Raw genomic sequence first — 11,097 nt, 5'->3', positions numbered from 1 at the left:
CAATTTCGTCACTAAGCGGAGAAGTGCAAAGGCGACGGGTGGGGGGAGAAGTAAACAGGCTGCCAACGACGGTGAAGAGGGGAAATATTAGGAAGCTACTTTCTCTTTGGCGGATCTGGGAATGATGATGGGGGTAGCTCACTAATGGCTAGTGTCAACGAAGGCTCTGATTGGTCAGATCCACTCTCCAGGCATTCACAAGGTACCGGGTAGGCTGCAAAGAGGCACTCATCTTCAAGGTCATCTTTTTGCCCGTTACAGGTCGCTTCAAATAGAAAAATATTAATTTCTTCAATTGAATCAACTTATGGAAGTTTTCGCTACAGTATGGTGTTCTTTTTAGCTCGCACACTCCGCGATCAAGTGGCAAGGGACCGGAGGTGGCGACGCTACGGCACTGCGACTCGTGGCAGCTGATCTGGAATATATTTGTACTAGACGGGCAGGTCATGATCGTCACATACCGGGACAAGATGAAGGCGATCCGAAACAACACCCGGAAGGTGGCGCGGTTCGTCCCCGATCCGATCAGGCGGATGATCATAGCATACATATCGTGGTTGATCCCGACAGAGCGGGTGCTGCGGCGGGAGTGCAAGCTCGCCGAGCCGCACGGAGATCAGCTGGAGTATATGTGGCGGGATGGCAGCTCGCGGGTACGGAATACCGAACGGCTCAGCAGGAAGCTCGCGCGCGTGATGTAGGCCGGCACAGGGGTGAGGATCGGGGTGGGACGGTACTGGGCGATCGCTGTGGAGATGGGCCGGAAGACCCGAGGGCTTGTGATGAAGCAGCTGGATAAGTTGGAATATCGTATGGGATCTACAGTCGACGCACGATACACGCATCATGAGGCAGCACTACGCCGTGCACATTGGCTTCCCGAGTAAGCTTCAACCGGAGATGGTTGCGACTTTCAAGGAGATCAGCAAGCTGTGGCATCAGCTTTTAAAGGGAAGCAGTGTAGAAGAGAAAAAGGCGCCGAAGCGTAAGCGGGATGGTTAAGTAACGGAGAAGCAAAGCATCGACAGCTCGGCCCAGAAGATGATAAGCGGCAAGCGGAGAAGGACTGATAAGGAAGAAGCGGCTCGGAAGATGGAAGATGAGATGGCTGACGGACTGCGAACGCTACTTGGGCCGGAGGCGACTTGGCGTGTTTCGTGACCACGTCGTAGTAATTTAGGAAGGGCTCTACTGACGCCAGTATGTATGCAATAAAAATTTTCTCCTCGTCAATTGACTCTTGATCTTGTCAGTAGTCCACTTTTACCATGGAGGATTGACTACCCTAACTAGCTTTAAGTATGTGGCCTCCAAAGCTCCGTAACCACCAGGCTGATGGCCATGACATCGAACAGAATGAAACAACTCCATGGTTACAGCATACAGGATGGTCTCGCATGCTTCTCAGTGGGCATTTCTTCTCTCGTCGTTGATTTCGTTGAAGCGCGCATCGATGACTGGACCTCCAACGCATCAGGAGTTGAAACAAGCCGACCAAGCTTTAGCTACCCTGCAGTTTATCACAGCAGTGATAGTGCAAGGTTCAAGGTGGCTATTTGTTCTCTCGACGAGGCAAGGTCAAAAGACTGTGCTTTGGAAGGAATGGCAGTTTGGAAGTACAGCTACGGTGATGGAAACTTATCAAGTAGTTGCTGGGCTACGATAACTTACAGCATGGACCGACAAGGTTTATTTGCCATGGTTTCAGAAGGAGATTCTAGCATATTATGAACGTAGTATAAAATAAGATTCTAAACATTCTTCTTATTATTCTTTGCTTAAAATCTCTAAAGGCATAATAATTATCACGTCTTATATCTAAAACCTGGCAATATCGTTTAATAAGAAATGCCTAGAATTCTCTATATCTTGTCGTACCGCATGCTCTACACCGACCCTTCGCTCTCGTCGGCTCTCTTAGACCAACACTTCACAATGATTTTTCCATTATTTGCACATCGTCATCCACCTACTCTTCTATTCCTAATTGTCGCGTACCCCTGTCCACTTCTCAACTGCTTGTCTATCTGCGGTTTATTTCCATATAATCCATACCTTAGCGACTGATTTGTCCCATTTCGATCGATGATCTGCGCGCACGTCACTCACGCACCTCGTAGCGGCAATTCAGCTTTATCGTCCGATCCCGCACTATGATCACCGACTTTGCCAGCATCTCGCCGCGGAACCAATCCTCCAGTACGACGGGCAGCGTTGCCGTCAGCAGTACCATCGGACGGCCAAACCGATGCAAGCCTATTAGCTCACTAAGCTTAGCCCGATAGCCAAAGTCCGTGATGGCTGTGTGACACTCGTCGATAAATATCCGCTGTAACAGTCCTACACACAGCAGCCCATCCACGTACCCCGAAAACTGGGCGCTAGAAACGACATCTGCGCTGACAAACACCAGCCGTGCTGCTCGCGGCACGCCCTCTCGTCCGGAGTTCATCGATGACCTGAATCGGATGCAGTCGACCCCCATAGCCGTTGCTCGCGTGACCAAGTCATCCATGAGCGCGACGAACGGCACCACCACGGTGCTTATGCCCGTCTCCCGCATCACTGCCGGCAGCACATTGATTGCCGTCTGATCTGTCTTGAGCGACATGATCGACCGCATGTTCTCGGCTTGCTTGTCGGATCGCGTGGTTAAGATATTAATTTACGCGTAGGCGCTCAGGAGGTATTTCGCTTTGCGCCACCAAAGTAAAGCTATCTGCGAAGGTTGCGACGAAGGAACGAACCAGCCAATGAGAAGGTTCATCACGCACTTTTAATCAAAAAAACCGGCGGGGGATTGAAAACACTGTCCCTCTTTCAGTGAAAGAGGAACTAGCAGGGGTATAAGCCAATGAGAGATGTAGAATTTCCTCTTTCAGTGAAATTGGGACGGACCATAAGGATGTAGGTTGGCACGGATGAAAATTAGACAATGCGACGGGATCTAGTTCAGCCTGCGCACAGTAGGGACAGTATCTGATAAGCCATACCTAAACCATATGGAACTCCATCAACGCAATTCATAACAACTCACTCATCACGGCCGGACATTATTCGATATTTCCAAAGTAAGGTCAGCAGTATCGCCACCACCAACCCCACTGCTTACGACATGGATTCTGACCGTTTCCCTGCTGCCCCTCGCCACTCTGAATTGCTCCGTCTCTTTGTCCTCCAAGTCGCCCGTGTCCTCGTTGCGTCCCTCATAGAACTTAACGTAGACTGTCCCGGCGATGTCACCGGGAAACTTCCAGTCCATCTTCACGTACACTTCGACACGGATCTCGCCCCCGTGACCCTCCTTGTGGACTTGCTCGGCGTGCGTACCGAACGGGCCGACGAAGATCCCGTCATAGTACATACCATATTTACGGCTGTTGCTTGATATTAGCTGATCGTCACGGATGTACAGTGATCCGCTCAGAACGACCTCGCGGTAGAATTCAGGTGGGTCCTGCAGCGTGATCGCCACTGACGTCGTGCTGTTGGCCGTCACGCTGATGGAGAGCGCGCCCTCGGCGTAGACGCGTTCGATCAGCTTGCCTGCCTTTACCTTGAACGTGCCCGCCGGGACGTCACCGATCGTGAAGGAGCCGTCGAGCGCTGTCACCGCTGTCGAGGCGCCGATGCTCACAGTTGCCCCGTCCACGGCGCGGCCGTGGTAGCTTACGGTGCCAGTTACAGTGCCGGTGGTCTTGATGAGCTTCCATCGGCTGATATGCCGGTACTCGTAGGTCTCTGGCCGATATACTAGCTTCTCGGTGTAGCCGTAAAGGCCTTTCTGCACGCCATTGACGATCGGGCCCGGCGCATCCCAGAAGAGAAGGTGATCGGGTGATACGGCGTGGCCGAGTCCCATGTTCTTCCAATTATCCGAGTCCTTAGAGTGACCCCTTCCGTCACCATTGTCGCCCGTCCAGTCCGAGTTGAAGGTGTTCACCATCTGGTTTCCGAGATCGTCGGGGGCATCGCCTACCCACGATGCTGGCAGCCACGGGAATTTCTTGTGAATCTTATCGGCGGCCAAGTTCCACATATAGCCATATAGCCACTCAGCTGCCGTGAGTCGCTCCTCGGCGGAGTACATGTAGAGACCGTCGAGCGTCTGGCTGTCTATCCGTGCCCCCGCGGCGACGTCCTGGGGTTCCAGCTCGTAGGGCAACGTGATCATGCCCGCCCCTTCAAGCTGGATGCGTGGATTCACGACCGACTTGGCCGCGGCCCAGAGTAGACTGGAGCAGACGGTCGGGGTGGTATTTGAAGCCCACCAGGTTGACCCGCGATCTGGCGCATTGTAGGACGTGCTCCTTGTGGAAATTCCTGCATTTGTGTACGCATAAAACCGGTAGTGTCCTTTGATGGCCGCGGCAGCGTCTGCCACCCGATGCAGCGTGGTCCGCACGCTCGGTATCAGGGCCTCCTTGAATGGATCAGGCTTGAGAATCAGGGCTGGTATCAGCTTCATACCTTGATCCTGGCGTGTGCGGTAGTCGAAGGCGCTGATACGGTATGGCTTTCCCGTATCCGGATCTACGAGGTCCTCGCCATTGAAGGCGCCCTGAACGCTCTGGGTGATTGTTCCCGGCCAGGCGTACTTGAGAACATCGGGATCAATGCCATCTGTTCCCCTCTCTCCGAGGACGGACCCGACCAGGTGGCCATGCATTCTGTCTTCGGACGCGGTGGAGTGCCGAATCTCGTAGTGGTTCTTGGTCATGATGCCGCTGTGTGCGTAAGCCTGAGGAGGGTCGACTTGGCGGAGCAGGCCGCCGATGACTCCGTTGCCAGCAGGAGATAAGATAGCATCACCTTTGAAGGCGTTGGCAATGCGTGCCGGTATGGTCACCCATGCCCATTCATCAGTGAGTTGACAGGTCACGCCGACCTCTGGCGGATCCTCGTCTGGGAGACACGGCTTGCCAAGCAAGACCTCTCCACTAAACGCGCGGATGTCGGGCATTTCTTCCTTGCCAGCGGTGATGTTCTCACGTAGTATCTTGACATTTGGTCGGGTAGAGACACCCTCAACAATGCGAATATGGCGTATCACCTCGTCTCTGGTAAAGAAGGCCTTGTCATGATGCAGTGATTGATTGCGCATGCTGTGGAGAGCCCTGACAGCATTGGGGTCAGTGATAATCCGCGTTCCGCTGCCTTGAGTACTCTCCCTGTACTCAAAATAGCAGCTAGTGCGAACTCGCTTGCCCGCGTCCGTCTGCCCCGCAAGATGGACTGCGTATCCAAAGGAGCCGCGAGGCAATGGAAATGGAATGCCGCAATCAATGTCCGCTGCCTTGTTTGCAGGGACTCGCACAGAGATTGCTTCCTCGGGAGCAAACATCTGTGCAAACTCTGAATCTTCCGTCAGGTACTGGAAGGCTTTTTTGGTCAAATGCAGCGGCTCTGGCTCCACATTCTTGATGCGGCAGCTTCCCGCCAGCTTCTTATCTTGGCGAACAGCTCGGAAGTTGTAATCTAGTTTCGGTTTGACAAAACCCCGTGCCTTCTCGAGGAAGTACGTGTTCCATACGACAACACTCCTAGTTGCGCTAACTGGGCTTTGGCCGGGATATGCGGCTGTAACGCGGACTTCAAAGGTTCCGTACGGCTCGTTGATGTCGAGGTAATCCTCGAAAAGCTGCTTGACCGATGGTCCAGTTGTAGTGCGTGACCCGGCTCTGCCAAAGTCCCAGGTATAGACAGTTCCAGGAACGTGAATATCCGCGAAGTTGAGAATCTCAAAGTACCCAGCTCCGGCCTCGGGACTGCTCATCGCCATGTATGGAAATTTGGCTTTCAGAGGCAGGTCCTGGGGATTCTCTACGAGAATATCCACTGACCGGGTCTCGATGAAGTCTTCGCGACGGTAGACTGCCACCGTCACTTTGTGAATCCCCGGGAAGTCATAAAACTGAAACCACTGCGATGAACCGGGGACTCCGTTTATGAAGACACGGAAGCCTTCAGGCTCAGTTAAGCGCACGAAAACTCTGAAGCTCTCTCCGAACTGGACATTGCTCTTCGAGATCCGGATAGAGCGGATCAGCTGGACCTTATTCCATAGAGAGGGTGTCGCCAGAGGGGTCCATCCCTCTGACGAGATGTGAGCTTCCTGGCATTGATAGTTCTCCCGCTCGAACGTGACTTTGCTGCCGATTTTGTACTGCGTCTGGACCTCCCACGCTGTGACACCGCATGGAGTTGGAGTCGCCCAGAGCGCAGGGACATGAGGTGGCTCCCATCCGGGATGAGAGCGATGGCGTTGGAGGCAGCCATACAGCCGACCGCCATAGCGGACTAGAGAAGCCGTGGCGTAGTCAGTGTCGGATTTCCAGTCAGCAGCCGGCATGTTGATTGGGGTGCAAGCTGGTTCATCCCTCGACTGGATCAGAACGCCTGGTGCGGTTGGTACATCCTCATCATCAGTGGCCTTGATAATGTCGGCCATGCTGGCAGGAAGTCGGTCATTGACAGCGGAGGTTATGTCGCCGCCGTCCTCGACAGCGACATCGTCAGGCTCGCCAGACGGTGCTACTTGGGGAGCGGCCTGGGCGAAGGTAAAGAGCGTCACAGCGAAGAGAAGCAAGAGAATACTGCAGAGAGATAGGCGTTCTTGCGTGCGTCCCTGCATGCTAGCGAGTGTTATCAAAGAAAGATGCTCTAAATAGGAAGATTCTGGTGCTCGAGTGCTTGTTGTCTGCATGATGAACAGGCGGGATCTCTCGGCTGCATCTCTCGCTTTTTATCCTTCTTGCCGTACGTACCTCGATGCCATTGTGGAGGGAAAGTCTTTACCACCCTACTCAGTCGGGGATGTCAGCTCTTGAGGTCCTAACTTTAGAGACAAACATGTTTTATCTTGCACAGTGACTGCGCATCCTCTAGCAGGCGTTCAGAGACGTGGAATCTACAATAATGGTGGGGTATTAGGGCGCTAATAATTGCGAGAGCTGATTTAAAAGGAAGGAGGCTATTAATAGTATAGACCATTAGGCTCAAGGCTTTAGTTTTAGAGGATACATTTCGGTCCTTAAATAAGGAATGCGCCGGCCGGACTAGATACGAGCTGTCAAGAGTCTCACGCCGATACCTTCTGTTATACAGATACCTTCTATCCGAGCTTGCTAGAAACCATCCAAAGAACTAAATATATAGCAGTCTCAGCTCTGGCAGCTGCTGCTAAGTACACCCGACCCTAACTATAAAGGCTAACTTTTCGTCCCTCCCCACCAAAAGGCAGCCACTAGTAGCTAGTATTCTAGCGCTAATTTATGCTACTTAAACTCAAAATTAGCTGTGCCCCAATTTGCGGGCGCAGCTATTATTTAGAGGATAGGCTCGTGGATCTTGCCTAGTGCTCCATACCAAAATAAATTCTACGTAGAATTTATTTGTTTTATGTCAAACAACCCAGGGTAGAATTGATTTTTACAGGAGAGTAGAATTTAATTTCTAGACCCACCTAACAGGGAGTAGGCTTGAATTTTGCAAGGGGTATACTTTATTTAGATTAAGGTTAATTAAATTAATGATAAGACGTGTCGTTAGTGAAAGGGCGCAAGTACATGTAATTTATAGTATGTATTTACTAGTAATACTCTTCTTAAATGGTTTATAGAGATCCTCTCCCCTTAACCAACACTGAGATATAGGGAGTATATACCTAATTGCAGTGTGCTCGTGGATCTGACCTAATGGGAGCCGTAAGCCGTGCGGGGCAGGATGCTAACGGTCTGGAAAATACGGCAAAGGCTGCGGCGAAGCAGTATCACGATGCCATCCGACAACGCAAGAACAATCATTAGAAGGAGTTTCTAGTAGATAACGATAATATCTGGAAAGCAGCCAAGTATATAAAGTCTAGGGATAAAGGCAACTTTTAGGAGGGTACCCTAACTCGGTAGGGCAGATGGAACAAAAATGACAAATTATTAAGAGCAAGCTGAAGAGCTTCTTACTAAGTTCTTCCTGCCACTACCAGATAATATTAAAGACAAAGGGCTATAGTATTAAAGAGCCACTATAATAATACCTAACCTGACTTTAGAAGAAGTAGAATATTAACTATAGGCAATAAAATCATAAAAGGCACTAGGAGAATATAGGCTATTAGCAATTATCTAGAAGTAAGTTTAGCCCTTAGTAAAATATAATATCCTTACTATCTTTTAGGTATTACTAAAGGAAGATATGATACTAGATTAATAGAGATATACTTAAATTATCCTACTTAAGAAGCCAGGTAAAGATAATTATATAATTATAAAAGCATAGAGGCTAATCTTACTTCTTATTATATTAGGTAAGGTATTAGAATTAGTTATTACTAAGAGAATCTCCTATATAATAGAGACTTATAGACTTCTTCTAACTAACTACTTTAGTATATATAAGCAGTAATTAGTAGAGTAAGCCCTTATATTTCTATAAGAGTATATGTTCTTAGCTTAGTATTTATATTATATTATAAGCCTTATTAGTTTTAATATAAAAGGTATATATAATGGCATATAACGTACATGATAAGCGAGTGGACCAGACAAGTGAGTGGACCAAAAAGTTTTTCTTTAGTATTTACACCTTAAGATCTAGTATCCTTAATAAGCTATTAAAAATCAAAATTAACTTAATAAAAGCTAATACTTATATAATATATCAAATCTATAATATACCTTATATAATTAAGCATTTTAAAAATATATAAAATTTACTTATGAAATAATTAAGAAATATCTTATTCGCACCGTCTTTTTTAAGTCTTTTAAGTTTTATAAGCTAGATAAATTTTTAAAAAATTCTAGAAAAATACTTATATAGACGATTTTAAGTTAAGCATTCAACAGCTATTCGTACTTATATTTTAGACTTAAATAGCATATTTTAAGAATTTTAAAGTTCAGCATTTAAGGTATACAGTATAGTTGGTCCACTCACTTGTCTGGTCCACTCGCTTATCATGTACGTTATAGCATTTTAATACTTTAATAAATTAATTAAAAATTAAATAAAATTATTTCTTGTGATAGTGTAGCTTATTATATAATAAGGTATTTTTAAAAGATTTTTAATTACTTTATTTTATATAGAAAATCTTAAAATACAGTGTATTTCACAGTGTATATAGACTTTAAAGTTTATAGCTATATAGAGTTTTTTTTCAAAACTCTAAGAAAATTAACATAACGTACACGATAAGCATGCCGATCAGACAAGCATGCCGATCAAAAATCTCAACTCTCCTAAGATAAATCGCAATAAAAACACAACAGACCATCTGATCAATTGAAATTAACTACTATACTCATCTCCAGAGGCCTCAATACCCTCCTGACAGGTTCTTGCATTATGCCCAGTCTTACCGCAAGTCCCGCAACGCCGAACCCTCGGTCGCGCCGAACTTCCTTGACCACCACTTCTTGATGATTCAGCCATTACCTGTATATCTACATCCATCTGATCAATTAGATCCCGACCTTCCTGTATAGTCATACTCCCTCTATTCCGTAGGCGGGTTCTTTTTGCCCTGTGCCGCCGGCTAAGTATCTCATTTGCCTGTCGAAGCTCTCGGTTCTCGGCCTCTAGTAGGGCAGTCTTATGCATATTTCTCTTTACTGCCTTAGTAAGAGACTGAAGAGCTTCAAGAATTGATTCTGGGGAGCTACTGTGATATCTTCTGATTCGTCTCTGTAGGTATTCAGACTGGGATCCAGCCTCAAGAGCTGTTCTTGGGGTCCTTGAAGTCCAAGATTGAGCTTGTTGGGCCTCCTCCTCAACAGGCGTTGGAGTCCGTAGCTGCACATCAAGTTTTGAGATCACAACTTCCGGGTCAAAAGGAACAAGACCGGCTCCTCTAAAACCCCCTTTGATATTTGCCTCGGTCATAGTCAATTGAAAGGCGGCGTAAAAGGCCGGGAAGAACTCGGTCTTGGAAATATGGGTTATAGACCTTCTGATCAGATGCTCTATTTCTCGACCATATGCCTTTTTCAGCGGCCCAAAACACCCAACATCAAGGGGCTGAAGTAGGTGGGAAGAATGAGGTGGCATACAGAGCGTGATGATATTGTTCTCTTCACAATATATCTGGAAGTCAGCCGAATGGTGGCTTTCGTGACCATCAAGGATCAGAAGACGATAGGCACCAACTGATCGGTCGGTTGTACATCGATTGAAGTGCTTTAGCCACTCAAGACCCGTCTCATTATCCGTCCAACCATTTTGGGTTGTGGCAATAGCCCAAGTGGCCGGGAGGTTGCTTTCTCGGTACCAATTAGCAAGGTGATATTGGCCTGCAACCACGATAAATGGATCAATCGCCTGACCTTCTGTATTGATCGCTTGAATCGCTGTAACCCATTCCCGGTTTCCAGGCTGGACTGATTTTGGCCGTCCACGCCTTTCCGAGCTAGTAATAACTATAGCGCTTGATATCACGCCCATCATAAAGCCGGTCTCATCAAAGTTCCAGATATCATCTGATCGGATGCCATACTTCGCGATTGTGTTCTGTACGAGCCTGAACCAATTGCGAATAGCGATTGGATCTTCGCATTTGGCCCTCTGATAGTCATATTTCCTCTGAAAACGCGTCTTGAGCTCTGGTTGCCGCTTAATAAAATTGATAGCCCAGCGCTTGCCAACTGGTGATGCATCGCGATCAGCAAGCAGTCGATTCGCCATTTCTTCAATATCGCGATGCCGGGAAGGAAATCCTCGCGAATCTAGGTCAAGGATATACTGGACTATAACCTGTTCCTCCAGATCACTCAGTTTCCGTGACTTTGGAACCCAATCGCAACGTGCAGAGATACCGTTATGTCGGGCATGGAGGGTTGAGAAGTTCACATCATAGACCTTTGCAGCTCGTCGCAGACTTAATTTTGGGTCTGCCCGATAGGCCTGAAGTGCAAGAAGGATTTGAGCCTCTTTATTAGATTGAGACATATTATTTGGTTGAGAATCAATTGATCAGATAGTTAGATGTAAGGTTGAGGGATTTTTGATCGGCATGCTTGTCTGATCGGCATGCTTATCGTGTACGTTAGCTTATTTTAGGACTTATTTATAAGCTATTAAAATTTTAGCCATTTT

General features: G+C 47.8%; 3 protein-coding genes across 3 annotated transcripts; 1 reads left to right on the top strand and 2 right to left on the bottom strand.

Annotated features, from left to right (window-relative positions):
* Positions 1–849: 849 nt before the first annotated feature.
* Positions 850–1,005, top strand: FOXG_14310 (uncharacterized protein; the record flags this gene model as incomplete). Its single annotated transcript, XM_018394381.1, has 1 exon — positions 850–1,005. The coding sequence occupies one exon, from the start codon at positions 850–852 to the stop codon at positions 1,003–1,005; it is 156 nt and encodes a 51-aa protein (XP_018254498.1).
* Positions 1,006–2,104: 1,099 nt separating this feature from the next.
* FOXG_14309 (uncharacterized protein) lies at positions 2,105–2,614 on the bottom strand (the record flags this gene model as incomplete). The annotated part of the gene is made up of 1 exon (XM_018394380.1): positions 2,105–2,614. One exon carries the CDS (start codon positions 2,612–2,614, stop codon positions 2,105–2,107), a length of 510 nt encoding a protein of 169 aa, XP_018254497.1.
* Positions 2,615–3,043: 429 nt separating this feature from the next.
* On the bottom strand, positions 3,044–6,637 carry FOXG_14308 (uncharacterized protein; the record flags this gene model as incomplete). The annotated part of the gene is made up of 1 exon (XM_018394379.1): positions 3,044–6,637. One exon carries the CDS (start codon positions 6,635–6,637, stop codon positions 3,044–3,046), a length of 3,594 nt encoding a protein of 1,197 aa, XP_018254496.1.
* Positions 6,638–11,097: the final 4,460 nt, after the last annotated feature.

This window comes from Fusarium oxysporum, chromosome 15, assembly GCF_000149955.1.
Source record: "Fusarium oxysporum f. sp. lycopersici 4287 chromosome 15, whole genome shotgun sequence".
NCBI classification, from domain to species: domain Eukaryota; kingdom Fungi; phylum Ascomycota; class Sordariomycetes; order Hypocreales; family Nectriaceae; genus Fusarium; species Fusarium oxysporum.
The sequence above is the reverse complement of the archived record's forward strand: the minus strand, read 5'-3'. Positions and strand labels throughout refer to the sequence as shown.